The 14,625-nt window shown below is 42.1% G+C and overlaps 1 protein-coding gene across 2 annotated transcripts in view; it reads right to left on the reverse strand.

The window, feature by feature from the left end:
• The window catches only part of ICK (intestinal cell kinase), a 45,070-nt gene that overhangs the window by 20,825 nt on the left and 9,620 nt on the right, over positions 1 to 14,625 (reverse strand). For both annotated transcript variants that reach the window (XM_027523963.1, XM_027523964.1), the window contains exons 2-5: positions 9,287 to 9,559; positions 7,247 to 7,301; positions 2,468 to 2,589; positions 1,371 to 1,450 (exon numbers count right to left, since the gene is read on the reverse strand). In XM_027523963.1, coding sequence (XP_027379764.1) covers positions 1,371 to 1,450; positions 2,468 to 2,589; positions 7,247 to 7,301; positions 9,287 to 9,387 — 358 coding nt within the window. In that variant the 5' untranslated portion in view covers positions 9,388 to 9,559. The remainder of the gene's footprint in view (positions 1 to 1,370; positions 1,451 to 2,467; positions 2,590 to 7,246; positions 7,302 to 9,286; positions 9,560 to 14,625) is intronic.

The raw sequence follows: 14,625 nt of genomic DNA on the forward strand, positions 1-14,625 counted from the left end.
GTGTCTTTTCCCCTCGCTGCCAATTTGCATCAAATCTGAACTGACAACATCAATGGGCTTCTGCCCAGCTTCCTTGTTGGGTAATGAATTGGGTAATGAATCAGTAATATTGCATTTGCTGGTGCAATATTTGCAAAGGCAGTGATACCTTTAGACTGGGAGGGAACAGATTTCTGCCTGTGTAATATCAGCTTGTCCATCTGTCTGGATGTCAAAGTCACCCCAAATGGCCTCCTGAGGGACTCCTTACTTCCCTGGTAGACACATATGTCCATCCTGAGGATCTGTGCTCATAAGAAGGTATCAACCCAACCTCAGTTGGGTCTGTGGCCAGTTAGGAACCCAGACTAGTAATGCCTACTAATGATTACTAATCCTACTCAGTCCTGTACAAAAGCCCAGCTAAGAACGACAGTGATAGAGGATTTCCTGATGGGTATGTGACCATCCATTCCTCTGGATGCTCTAAATCTCTCCCTGGACTAACCAGACCATCCCTATAGTGAGTCATACTGGGCCCCAGTAGGACCATTTTCTCTGATCAGGTGATGCAATTGGCCTATGTTGAGGGAGAGGACCTGGAACTATCTCATGTAACCCATTGCTGTGTTTACTGTGAGGGTAACGTTATGTAAAGATCCATGAGAGAAACCTCTCTGGTATCAGTATCAGGAATAGCTCTGCTTCTCTTGGGCAACTGAACTGTTCATACATTGAGAGACCAAGTAGGTTGCAATTGGAACCAAGTAGGTTCCAAGTCCTGTTTCATGTTCTGCATTGTCTGACAACAAACGCAGACTCACATCTGTAGCCTGTTTCTTCTACTTAAACAAGACTTGCTGACATGTATTTCATGGAGTAACCTCGCCCCTGGCTATATCCGTGCCTTGTTTTGCTTTTTCTTTGCTTATTTTAAGTGTATTTTATTTTCCTGGATTGCATAAATCTTATTAGACCACTTTGCACCCTTCTGAACAAGCTGAAATTAAATATACTAAGAAAATGAGAAACCACAGCAAAACAGTGCTAGTTAAGGGGGGTTAAACATCATCTGTGGATGGAGCTTGTCTGAATTCTAAATGAGGCTTCTCATTAATACACCCGTTAATGGTCAGGAATAATTCTTCAATGTATAACTAACAAGCTTGATGTTAAAGCCTAGACAATAAGAACATGCAGAAATGATAAATAATGAGGGAAATTCAGAAATCAAGCCACAGAAGATAACATATTCCAAAATCCACTATCAGCCTCACAACTCTTCAATTTTTTCTGGGAGTCAATTACAAAAGACACTGATGCATCCTACACCTTCTACCTGAGGACAACATTTCATTGTTATTCAAAAGCACAATACTCCAATCACCTACCGTGTTTGTGAATAAATGCAAGTCCTTGCAGTATCTGATACATGATATTTCTTATAGCAGACTCGGGAAACAACTTATTTCTGTGTGGGGCAGAGGAAGAAAAGTTTTAAATCTCAATTTATGAAATTTGTTTATCAAAACAAATTCCCTGTCCTCAAATTCTTAGCATAACCAAAAGAACATAAGAAAACACTTGCTTACATGCTAATTTGATCAGATCCTTGGATCATAAAGACCAAAGAAAAGCAACTGCTTATCCATGTAACAAAGCATACCTTATAAGTACCAAATATATTCAGTTATGTTACAAAGAAGAAATGATTAAACATTTAATAATAAACCTAGAAAAATTCCTTCCAAGATATCTTATAAAAAATCACCTCTCTCCATAATTAAAGCGTAACAAATTTTTGATGGGGAAAATCTGAGGTCTTTCACATGAAGGTCTTAGGAGACACAGTGGATAGTGACATTTTCCCTTGGTTGTGCAAGCCATACAACTTCACTGCTATTCCTGACAATGAAAATGGTATTTGTTCACTGAAATTACTCAGAGGGATGCTCCAAATGGCATTCACCTGCTACCAAGAAAATGTGCCCAACAGGTTCCACATGGTTCGCTTTTAAAGTTCAAAATGACCACTGCAGGTAAATTTTTTATTTGTTTCTTTGTCTTCCCAGTATGTGAGCCCTGAGCACTGTAGCAAGACAGGCACTGTAAGGGACCTGGAAGTATCCCACGGATGGCTCAGAATGAATGAATCCACTGCACTTTTCACCTGTAGTCACTCAGCCCATACTGTCCCGTGGAAAGGAGACCTGCAGAGTTATCTTCAAAACCTCGGAGTCTGTTTGGGTGAATCACCCATTAAGACATTCATAATGACTGCTCTGAAAGCAGTTTTCTCCCCAGCTATCCCAGGGCCTCCCAAGCAGGACTGCAGGTGGCGGCCCCTCATCTCCTGGCAGCTTTAAACAGCCAAGCTCAAGCAGCATGCCCACAATAAACAAAAGCAGAAAGAAAACACATGCACGTTGCAACATTCATTTCTAAGAATATGATTTCTTTCTAAGAATATGGTGGTCATCATATGTACCTTTCTTTAATGAGCTGGTAAAGATTCTCCTTCATGTACTCAAAGATAAAATAAAGATGATCGTTTTCCCTGATAACTTCTTTTAATTTTACTACATTGGCATGGTTGAGCTTCTTTAAAGACTGAAAGGCAATGAAAAAAAAAAAAAACATAAAAATTAGAGTTAAGTCTGTTGTTGAAAAAAGAAAAGCAATCCCACAAATCAAAACCAGAGGTGGACTATAAAGAAAGCTGAGTGCCGAAGAATTGACGCTTTTGAACTGTGGTGTTGGAGAAGACTCTTGAGAGTCCCCCGGACAGCAAGGAGATCCAACCAGTCCATCCTAAAGGAGATCAGTCCTGGGTGTTGATTGGAAGGACTGATGTTGAAGCTGAAACTCTAATACTTTGGCCCACCTGATGCGAAGAGCTGACTCACTGGAAAAGACCCTGATGCTGGGCAAGATTGAAGGCAGTAGGAGAAGGGGACGACAGAGGATGAGATGGCTGGATGGCATCATCAACTTGATGGACATGGGTCTGGGTGGGCTCCGGGAGTTGGTGATGGACAGGGAGGCCTGGCTGTGCTGCGGTTCATGGGGTCGCAGAGTCGGACACGACTGAGCAACTGAACTAAACTGAATACCACAAACAGGAAGAAGCACCTAATTCTAGAACTGCAGCAAAGTGGCACAATTCATATTATACTGACAATATTTTAATAAACGGTATTTCTCTGAATTGGTAGTAACTTTACATAGAAAAACTATTTCAGTTAACGAACCAGGAGGTAAGAACGTGACCATAACTGGAGCTGCTGGCTTCCCCTAGCACAAGGTACAGGGCCAGGGCTATTTTAGGTGTACTCCCTCCAGGTGATGGAATTCACGCCATGAAAGTGACCAGACAGGAAACCACTGAGGCTTTGACTGATATTGGAGAGGCAGCTGCTGGGAGCTGAGGTCCCCAGCCAGCAGTCTGCAGATATGCTGAGCAGGAAACTGCTCAAATAGACAGAGGCTGACAGCCCAGTTCTCTCAACTTTCTTCTGACTCATGTGTGTCCCTGGGACATATAGCTCTTCTTACAAGGTAAGTGTTAAAGAAGAAGGCAAAGAAGGAGGGGAGAAGGAGGAGAAATTTCATTGGAAAGACCATGAAGTGAGATGAGAGAGACCTTTGCTTCCAAGAACAGCAAAGGCAAAAAAGTCAAGCGGGGGATGAGAAACAGAGTGGGCGGCTCAGAAAATGGTGAGTGACCTTCTGATTATTCCCTATGCACACGTGTGGTTTTCCTCTTCCTGGAACATACATGTGAGTGCAGCCACGTGCAAGCTGTTTTCTGTTTGCATCACTAGCTCTGTCCACAGTGAACAAATACGCTTTCATAACGGTGAGCAGCAATCCAGTTCATGTGCAAGGACCAGACACCCAACTGCAGGTTTGCTCACCAGCTGATCAGAATTTGACAGAACGTCTCTTTCAAGAATGCCTCAAGGAGTCACTGTGGCAGTGGGTTAAGCCCTTTAACTCAAAAAGCCTTTTCCTCATGGAGACGTGAGTCTGACAATAATAAATTGTAAAGCCCTCTTTATCTCTGAACTTCCTTCAAAACAACATTCCTTCTATAAAACAAACAACCAGAATGTTTGAAGATGAAAGTGATAACGTGAGTGTCCAAACCTGGAAGGACACTCGATAACAAGCACCCAAGGGGAATGTGTAATGTGACTGAGTTACTTCAGCAGCTGGGAAGAGGGAGGAAATATGGCCAGTGAATAGGAACAAAATAAGACGTCTGGAACCTCTTCCCTGAAAGACAAGCTTTTGCCAAGCGCCTCTCTGGCAGGAAATCCTCAGCTGTTTTGGCCAAATGGCCAGATCCTGATTACTGCTTCTAGTTGGGTTGGATTTCTGGTTCTTCATGAGTAGCAAACACTGCTAACTTGTAAGCATTCACCAGACTCTCATGGACTGCAGTCGTCTTTCCTGTCTCTTAGCTTAAAATGCACCACCAGCCATGGCTGAGGCATCTGGTGGACGAGCAGCAGGATGAACTGGGCAGATTCATTCAGAGGAAGACGAAGTCGGTTTTAGAGCTTTGAGAGAAGAGACTTCCAGGCAAGGAGTAGGGTACCTTTCACTATTAGCCAGATGTTTGCTTTGAGTGTGAATTACCAGTCCAAGTCTTAGAGTGGCTGCAGCTCTCGCATCTAAGTGAGGTTCAGGGGCCAATTAAAGTCTCTATCAGTTTAATAGAAAGGAAGTAATATAAAAAAAGGACCAATTTTGTGGAGGACCTCACGTGACTCATTTTCGAGAGACATACTTCCAGAAAGAAGGCATCTTGTTTTGGCTTGGCAAAGGCTTCCAAAGAGAGGCAGGTCAGCTGCATCAGGCAGAGAAGAAGGAGCACAACAGAGATGCTTCAGGGAGGAGTAAGTAACCTGCAGGCTCTGAGTGGTCAGTGAGTCTCATCCACGTCACTTAAAGAAAGTCAGGCCCAGACAAGCTAGGTCAGGGGAGCAACCGTGTGTCAGGAGGGAGACCCTCAGAGGTCAGGTGAGAGAGCAAGTGGCCACCCAGTGTCTGAGGGAAGAGAACTGTCTGGATGCCAGACCCTGGGCTTGAGACCAAGCCTTGCTGCCTAGAGCTGTGTTTCCCTCCAGCAAATTACTGAGTCTCTGGATCTCAGGTCTTGTCATCATGTAACTCAAGATGCCAAGACTTTCCTCATCAGGTGGTTGTGGGGATGAAATAAGACCGAGCGTGTAGAGCACCTAAGGTACTGCCTGGCCCGTAACAGCTACTCAGTAAATGGTAGATGGTGTGTGAATAGCTGAGAGCTGGGGAGACGAGATGTGTGGGGAGTGGGGTCACACACGCCACTGCCACGAGCTGTGGTTTCTGAGTGGAAGGTAAACGGTAATTATGACAGAAGAGGGAGCATTGATGAGCCCTGGGGGAGGCAGACAATCTAGAGAATTCAGGCACTCATGTCCACTAAGCAGTTGGATAGATGGACCTGAAGCAGGGGTTAGCAAACTTTTCTGTCAAGGAACAGACAGTATAAATCTTAGGCTTTCCTGGTCATATATAGTCCCCGCTGCAACCACTCAGCTTGGCCACTGTAGCATGAAACCAGCCATAGATAATATGCAAACAAATGGACATGGCTGCATTCCAACAATTTTTTAAAAGTAAAAACAGGCAGTAGGCTATTTATTGACCCCTGATCTAAATGCATAAGTAAGATAAAAGATGTGAAAGGGGCTGCTGAAAGAAGAGGAACGAATAAAATCCCTTGGAAGGAGAAGTCAAAGCAAAGGAAAAAAACTGCTGAAAAGAGAGTGTGAGAAATTATCACTATTTAAAGGGTGAACCCATACAACCATTGGTGAAAGGCAAGAAAGAAGAAGAGGTGGGTCAAAGCAGAGTCCACAGACATGGGAGAGGAGGGGAGGGGAGGAGGATGTAGTCCACAGACAAGAAAATGCCTGAGAAAAAGATCCTGGACTTGGCAGCTAGGAGAGCAGCTTGTGGCTGCTAGGAGAGCAGCTTCGGCAGAACGCCTGATACAGTGAAGTGGCAAGTCAGTGGTGGGGGGAAGTGATGGCAGAGGGGGAGCCTGGAAAGTGAGGTCAGGAAGAGGGATGGGGGGGAGGTCCAGGGGAGGGAGGTTTGAGTCTGGTTAGAGAGAACAATGGGCACATTGATGGATGGAAGACAAGGAGCCAGTGGAAAGGAGTTTAAAGATATGGGAAGGTTCATAATAGCCAAAGGAGTCTCAGTGTCCATCGATGGATGAATGGATAAACAACATATAATAGATCCACACAGTGGACTGTTAATCAGCCTTAAAAAGGAAGGAAATCCTGATACGAGGATGAATCTTGAAGACATTCTAAGTGAAATAAGCCAGTCACAAAAAAGACAGATACTGTATGTTTGCACTTATATGAAGCACCTAGTGTAGGTGAATTCATACAGATAGAATGTAGAATGGTGCTGGCCAGGGGCTGCGGGGAGCGATTCATGGGGAATTTCTGTTTAATGGATAAAGAGTTTCAGCTCTGCAAGATGAAAAGAGTCCCGGAGATGGATGCTGCTGATGGCAGTATAATAATGTATATACTTAATGTCATTGAACTGTACCATTTTTAGGTCAAATACACAATTCTGAATCTATTTTGAGCCCTCTGGGTTCTAGCATGGGACACCTTTGGCATTCCAATCGTGTCCGCTATTTCTCCGACTATCTACCTGGCAATCTGCCATTTTCCTTTGAGTTTGTGTTAACCTTAATGCACAGGCATTGTTTGTGGAAAATGTGCAAAAAAGCTTTCCTCAGAGACGACTATACAATATGATTACTGCATATTTCAGTTTCTGGGTGGTACGGCAGATTTTCTAATACCGTTTAGTTTACTATGTAAACAAAGTGGTATAAATCTTTTAAAAAGTGTTTAAAAAGGTAAATATTATGTACGTTTCATCGTAACTTCAAAGAAAAGGGACATTAGTGAGAAACAAGTGAAAGCTGAATAAATCTGTGGTTAACAGTCTATTACCAAGATTTAAATAAAGTACATGAATACACACGAAAAAACTTTTACAAAAAGTACATGCACTAATATAACACCACAATCTTCTTCTCTTAGCTTTTAACTGTTTTGTTATCATCTGCCTCCTCTTTCAGCTTCAGTGAAACAATTCTAACTGTATCAACTATAAATCTACCGTGTATAAAGCAATTTTAAGCAACCATATGTAAATTATTCCCTCATGTGTTAATAAATACCTTGACCTCCCGAAGGTTCATGCATTCTTCCCAGGAATAAAACTTTCTTTTCATTCTAAAAGAGAAGAGAAAAACAAACAGCATGCTTACTCCCAGTAACAGGCTATGCTTTATCTTTAAAAAAAAAAAAAAAATGTTTTCATTCTGGATCTAATGAACAGTGCTTAAAGTGGGTTCCAATTTCTACCAAATATTATACTATCCAAAACAGCACTCTACTTAGAAACCTGGCAGTGCAATCAATTTTGCAGCACAAAAATTCCCCAGGAGAGTTAGCACAGGGTACTGCAAAGAGGTCCAGACTGATGTCTTGCTCTGTCACTAATTAGCTGACCATGGGAAAATTCCATGGGCTTATTTTATCTAGACCAGAGCTGTCCAATCGAACTTTCTGTATTGGTGGGAATGTTCTGTGCTGTCCAGTATGGGAGCCATTAGACGCACGTGACTACTGAGCAGTTGGAGTGAGGCTAGTGCAGCACAGAAACTGAATTCTTAATTTAAATTTTAAATTTAAATGACACATGATTACTTGCTGCCATGTTGGACTGCACAAGGCCAGGCCTCTGGTACAGGGGTTGGCAAACTATGACCCATGGGCCAGCTCCCAGCGACCATCTGATTTGATACAGCCCACAAGACAAGAAGGGCACTTATCTTTTGTTTTATTTTATTGTAAAAATATTTATTTATTTGGGTCTCAGTTGCTGCACATGGGACCTTCACTCTTCACTGTGGCATGTGGGACCTAGTTCCCTGACCAGGGATTGAACTTGCACTGGGAGCATGGAGTCTCAGCCACTGACCCACCAGGGAAGTCCCTCACCGATGTTTCTAAATGGTTGCAGAAAACAAAAGAAAAATAGTAAATCATGACATGTGAAAGTGATCTGAAATTCAAGCTTCAGTTTCCACAAATGAAGTTTTGCTGGAACACAATCACACCCGTTTGTTTCTATATGATCGATATGATCTATAGATCTATATGATCTATATGATATATATATATCATATATGATATATATAGTGGGAAGTGGCTGCCTTCCCACTACAACATCAGAACTAGCTTGTGACGGAGACCGTATGGCCTACAAAGCCCAAAATATTTACTGCTTGGCCCTTTGCAGGAAAAGTGTGCCAACCCCTGGCCCAGAGCCTGAGGAGAGAGACAGAGAGCCCGGTGAGCTGGCCAGAAAGCTAAGGGTTCCCGCTTTCACAGCACTTCAACCACATCCTCTCATTTGAATCTTATGGCAGCCCCACGAGACAGATGGGATGGGAGGAAACTAAGAAACAGAGAAGTTATGCCATTTCCCCAAGGTCTCATCGCTGGCTACTGAGAGACCAACTCTCATCTCTCCTTCTCACTCTGACAAGTCTGTCCCCGATGTCACGTTGCTCCTCAGTTGAGTGACCAGTCCTTTTATTCATGCCCTAGGTATTTTTTTAGCCCCTGCTATGTGGCAGAGGCCCAGGCACTAGAGAGACATTCCTCATGGCACCGACCTCGGAACAGAAAGGCAGGTGATCAACCATCTTCTGTGTTGAGTGCTATGGAGGAGATGGTCAGGGCATCGTGAAACTGGGCCCCAAAGCGACCTAACCTTGTCTAAGGTATCATGGAACAGTTGTCCAGGGAAGTGGTATTAAACCAAGACCTGAAGGACCAGGGGACTTTGGACCAGTTGGAGGCGTGGGGTAGGGAGTTGCATAGGAAGGCACAGGGCAGAAAGCCATCTGGTGAGTTCAAGAAGCCAAAGGCCAGAGTGGCTGGGATGAAGCAGACAAGTGGTTAGTGGGAGGAGATACACCAAAGAAAACAGGAAGGGGCAGATCTGTAAAACTGGGGGCTTGGTCTTCCATCTGATAGGAAGAGATTAAAAGCTCCTAGTTTGGGTTCTTTGAAAGTACAGTCTGAGGCAAGGACTTGGATGCAGGGAGTTTACTGGGAAGTTAATTTCAGGAAACTAGGGCAGGGAGCAGGGAATCTAAGAACAGACAGCTGGGCTAAGAACCACGAGTATGAAGGATAAAACTCACTTTTTAATAGCAATCAGTTCCCCAGACTCGATGCTTCTTCCCAGCAGGACGGAACCGTAGGTTCCATCCCCGAGTTGCTTGATGGTTGTGTATCTATTCATGGTGTGCCCGCTCAGGCCGCACACTCATCTCAGGGCCAAGGCGGATCAGTCCTGCAGCCGCAGCCAACCTCCCCAGAGTGTAACCAGATTTTTCTATGGCAGCACCAGCACAAGGTATTCAATAGAACGCGACTATCTTCCAAATACATATTTTCCAAGATGAGTCTTCTGCCTGTAGAGAACGATAAGAGCCAAGGATAAATGTTAATGGACATTTCTGAGTCTATCTAAATCAGGAGCCGGCTGTAACCCCCCAACTCACCATCCGTTATTTGTAAATAAAGTTTTATTGGCACACAGTCCTGCCCACTCACTTGCATATTATTGGCAGCTCTTTTCATGCTACACAGCCAAGTAGGTGTGACATGGACTGTATGGTGCACAAAGCCTAAGGGACGTATTACTGTGCCCTTTACAAAAAAATGTTTGTCCACTTCTGGTCTAAATAATGTTCTTTTCTAATTTTTTATAAAACAAGAAATAGAATTCTTGGAAAGTGATTTCACCACTGACTCAGAAATTAATCAGCTGCAATTCGATACCTTTCTGCTGACTAACCACCATAAGCAAACACTACATGATAACTATGGCCGATGGAAATTGCTGAGCTACAAAAATCCATGCTAAATATGCTGTGTTCTGTGTAATTTAGCTACAATTAACAATGTAAATACACAAAAGCCAACAAATGTTTAAATTAAGGTTCTCCTGATATAGAACTTACATGTGCTCCATGAACTGTTTGTGGCTAAGCAAAGACAGTATTTTAATATTTTTATTACTAGACATTCGGAAGCTAAACAAAGAACTAGTAATTTTTTTAAGGCCTGCATGCAGGGTGTGTCTCTTTTAAAGTCATTCACTTGTGTTTTTTTTAAAAGATAAGTCATTGATTTTTTTCATTTATAAAACTGTCATTCAGTCTGCCTATAATGAAGAAAATGTAGTACATAACTTAAGTGATTGCAATGCCTTTAGGCAAACATTAATAAAATGTAAATCCTTTAAATAAGAATACTAAAGGCATTAAAAATACATCTGTCAAACTAATAATCTGAAAAGTTAAAAGATCAGAAAAGAATGGTTAGAAATACGTGACATTCTACAACTAAATCCAGTCAATGCAACTTCTCCTTCCAAAAGAATTCCAATCAATAAATGTAGAAGGAAAGAAGGAATTAAGAAATTCACTACTAAGCAAACTTCACAATTTGTTACAGATAAGATTCGTGGATGGATGCAAATATTGGTTGATGAATGTTTGGGGAGAAACAGGGAACATAAAGTCAGGTGAAATAAGTCCGAGAAAGATAAATACTGTATGATATCACTTAAGGTAAATCAGGGAAAAGGTGTCTACGTATTCTTTGTACTGTCCTGGCAACTCTGTAGTATGTTTGAATTATTATAGACTAAAAGTTGAAAAAAATTCTCAAAATGGTAGAGGAAGGAAATCTTTAAAAAGATAGTATGTATCTTAAGCATTTTTTCAGCCTAAAATATTTTAATGTGGATTTACTCAATAAAACCTAATATGAACTTGTTCATAAGACAGAACACATCACACATCATGGCTTCTCCACTTCACGATTAGTGCACTGTGGACTATTTTGGATTCAAGCTGTGTCTCAACATAGAAACAGCATTTGGGCCACAACATAAGCAATTTGGGGCTCTGTGTTTTTCCTTCTTGTTTATATTTATCTCCATCTATTTTTTATATGGGGTTTCCCAGGTGGCTCAGCTGTAAAGAATCTGCCTGTCAATGCAGGAGATGCATGAGATTCTAGTTCAATCCCTGGGTTGGGTGAACTAACCAGATCCCCTGGTGAAGGGAATGGCAACCCACTCCAGTATTCTTGCTTGGAGAATCCCATCAAGACAGAGAAGACTGGCAGTCTACCGTCCATGGGGTCACAAAGAGTCAGATACAACTTAGAGACTAGACAACATTTTTGATATGACAATATGGTTTTTGCATGATTCATAATTTCATTTTCCAAGTTAAAATTCCCAAACCATTGTTGTATGTCATCTTCCTTAAAAAAAAAAAAAAAAAAAATCACTGGAACTTTGATCTGTCAAAAATCAGCTAACTAATAAATTACATGCTTTATTTTTTTTTAAAGTAGGCTTTGACCTAGAGACAGTGGGAAGTCATTTTTTTTAAACAAGAAAATAACATGATCAGATCTGCATTTAGTAATCTAGTTAGTTAGAATATTCTTCTTAATGTCCAACTTAAACCTGACTATTCTAATTTCCTCATGCTGCATTTTTTGTGGACATAAAAATACTATCTCATGAAAATGTGTATGATCATCAAATTAGTAATCAGATGTGTATCTCTCAGCCTCCTCTTGCTGTAATTACACAACCTTTCCTCATAGGACCCATTTTTCCACTCCTTTAATTATCTTTGGCATTCATCTCTGAATCCTCACACATTTTTCCATCTCCTTGATGAACTATGGTGACCAAAATTTAATAACCATCTACATTCCAGTAGCATGTGGGCTTTCCCTTTTTTTTTGGCGGGGGGGGGGGGGGGGGGACAATGGGCATTATACTATGATAATAATAATTCATATCTATTATTAATCATAGAAGCCTTTCTTTGATAGTTACTTCCTCATCTACTAAAATTGTATAATTGGGAAAATGTCTTCCTAGATTACCATTGAGAAAGCTCTCTGGAAAAAATTAAGAGCTTTATCAAAATCATGATAGAGTGGGTCATTCATTCAGTATACAGTCACCCTATGATTCCTCCTTGCTACCATCAGTCACATTATCATAGAACAAAACTCAATTACTCTGGCAAGATTTGACCCTCAACACACCATAGCAGATGCTTTTTAATTTTATTTCGAGTAATCACATACTGTTGTAAAATGGATCGGACTAGTCTCTTCGGGCACTGAAGTCAGGTTGACAGTGTCTAATTGTATTCATATCGAGATGCCAAGCACTATGCAAGGCTTCTGGGGTACATTATGGATAAGGGAAAGGTCCTTCCTTTAAATGACTCACAGCTGTCACATACGTGGAAGTTGCAGGAAACACTATGAGCCCACAGTAGAGAGAGCAGCCAATTCTTGGGAGGAGGGAGAGATCTGACAACCCTTCAGAGCAAAAGCAGTATTGAGGTTTGAACAATGAGCAAAGTTTTATTATACAGAAAAGGGAGAGAAAGGACTTACAGATGGAAAAAAAACTCTGCCAAAGGTTGGTGGGTATAAGAGCTTGCTATGCTCACAAGGAGGCAAATGCCTAGTCATTCCTACCCTGTGTAAACTGTAGAATCACTTGGGAAATTTTTAACAGATGTTGATGCCCAAGTCCCATTTCTAAGAGAAGGTCAAGGGTAGGGGCTGAGCTCTGGTAGTTTCGAAAGCCCTCCAGGGGATTCCAATGTGCAGCCCAACTGTGAAGTACAAGGCTAGGGCATAAAAGCCATGGAGGGCAGTAAGGAAATGCAGGCCACGTTGAGTGGGGTCTAGTTGTGAAAAGGTATATTTGTCATGCAGGAATTTGGTCTTCACCCTGCGACATGGAAACTCTCTGGGGTTTTTAAGCAGGGAAATCACGTGAGGAAGATCCCCCTTGACTATTCAAACTGATGTTAGAATAGAGAGACTTGAGGCAGACAGACAAGTTTGAGAGTCCTGCAATAGTTAGGTCTGAACAAAGGTACCAGACAGGATGAAAGTTAGAGGAGGAGACACTATGGGATCTATTTTCTATGGTGTTGAATTTGAAGTGTGTACAAAACCTCTCATTGGAGATACTCTTAAGCTGTTCTATTTTTTTCCCCCAAAGATAGTGCATTATTGGAGTTCTTATTAGGAGGACAGCATTCAGACAGGGCTAATATATTGCAAAACTCTGGGGTATCATAGAACACTACATGAATGGTATCCACTGGAGTTTTGCAACATGGCAGCTATGCATCCAGAATAAGGGACGTGGGACAGTCTCAACATACACCTGAATTACTGTTCAACTCTGGATGACAAACTTCAAGAAAGAAATTAAAGAACATACTAAGGGTCTAAATGAAAGCATAAGAAGAGTAGCTGAAAAAACAACAGAATACAGGAAGAAAAGGAGACTTAGGAAGCCATGTTGATTATTTCAAGTATACAGAGGGGTACTGGAGAGAAGGATTAGTTACATTATATATGAATCCAGAGGACAGAACCAGGACAGCTATCTGAGTTGTCTATGCTCTAGTAAATTACTTCCTAGCCTAAAAAGAAAAGAAGTGGCATTATGAAAATTAACATTAGACAAAAAGTATCACTTGACCACAGTCAATTCAGAACATAACCTAGCAAGAAGTGGTTAATGACATTTGAGATCAGTATTGTTCAGCTGTTCATCATTTTTGTGGTGGCCTGAATGTAATGACTCATGTTATGCTCTGAAAGGAAACAAAAAAAATTCACTGCCGCTCTGGGAAAGCAACAGGGTGATGGACAACACACTAGGAGAAAGAAGGACCATATGAGATGTCAACGCCCGACAGCCATGCTCCTCTTGCTGCTTAATTTTATTCAGGATTCAATATAATCAGGGATGGCAGCCACCTACTACAGCCTCAAGGCATGAACTAGGATCACTCGAAGCCAAGCCAAGCAATTCTACTTCCTATTGAATACTATTTAGGAGTGGGACGATGGGAAGGGAAAAGAGAGCCGGCAAGGGAAGAGAAAGTCTTCTGAGGGGGAATCTACTCCCTGATAGACACAGTTGGGGCTTCCCTGGTGGCTCAGCGGTAAAGAATCTGCTTGCAATGCAGGAGACCCGGGTTTGATCCCTGGGTCAGGAAGATCCCCTGGAGGAGGGCATGGCAACCCACTCCAGTCTTCTTGCCTGGAGAATCCCCATGGACAGAGGAGCCTGGCGGGCTACAGTCCATGGGGTCGCACAGAGTTGGACACGACTGAAGCGACTAAGCAGCAGCAGCAGCAGAGGCAGTTGGCCAAGAGGTTGGCCTGTGTTTCTGCCTTGAACATGGTTGTATAAAGCTGTGATGTTTAGAGCTGAGACAGTCTTCTGGTGATGATGAGATGCCAGGTCTCAAGATGAGAATCCCAACTGCTGAGGATGGACGCAAAGAAAGAAGCTGAGTCCTGGATGACATCACTGGGCTGCTGCATGATCCCTGAAAATATGCTGTAGATTTCTTGTTCTATGGCCTACTCAAAAGTCTTGGTGCTGAAGCCACCATCA

This window comes from Bos indicus x Bos taurus, chromosome 23 (assembly GCF_003369695.1).
Source record: "Bos indicus x Bos taurus breed Angus x Brahman F1 hybrid chromosome 23, Bos_hybrid_MaternalHap_v2.0, whole genome shotgun sequence".
Lineage (NCBI taxonomy): Eukaryota > Metazoa > Chordata > Mammalia > Artiodactyla > Bovidae > Bos > Bos indicus x Bos taurus.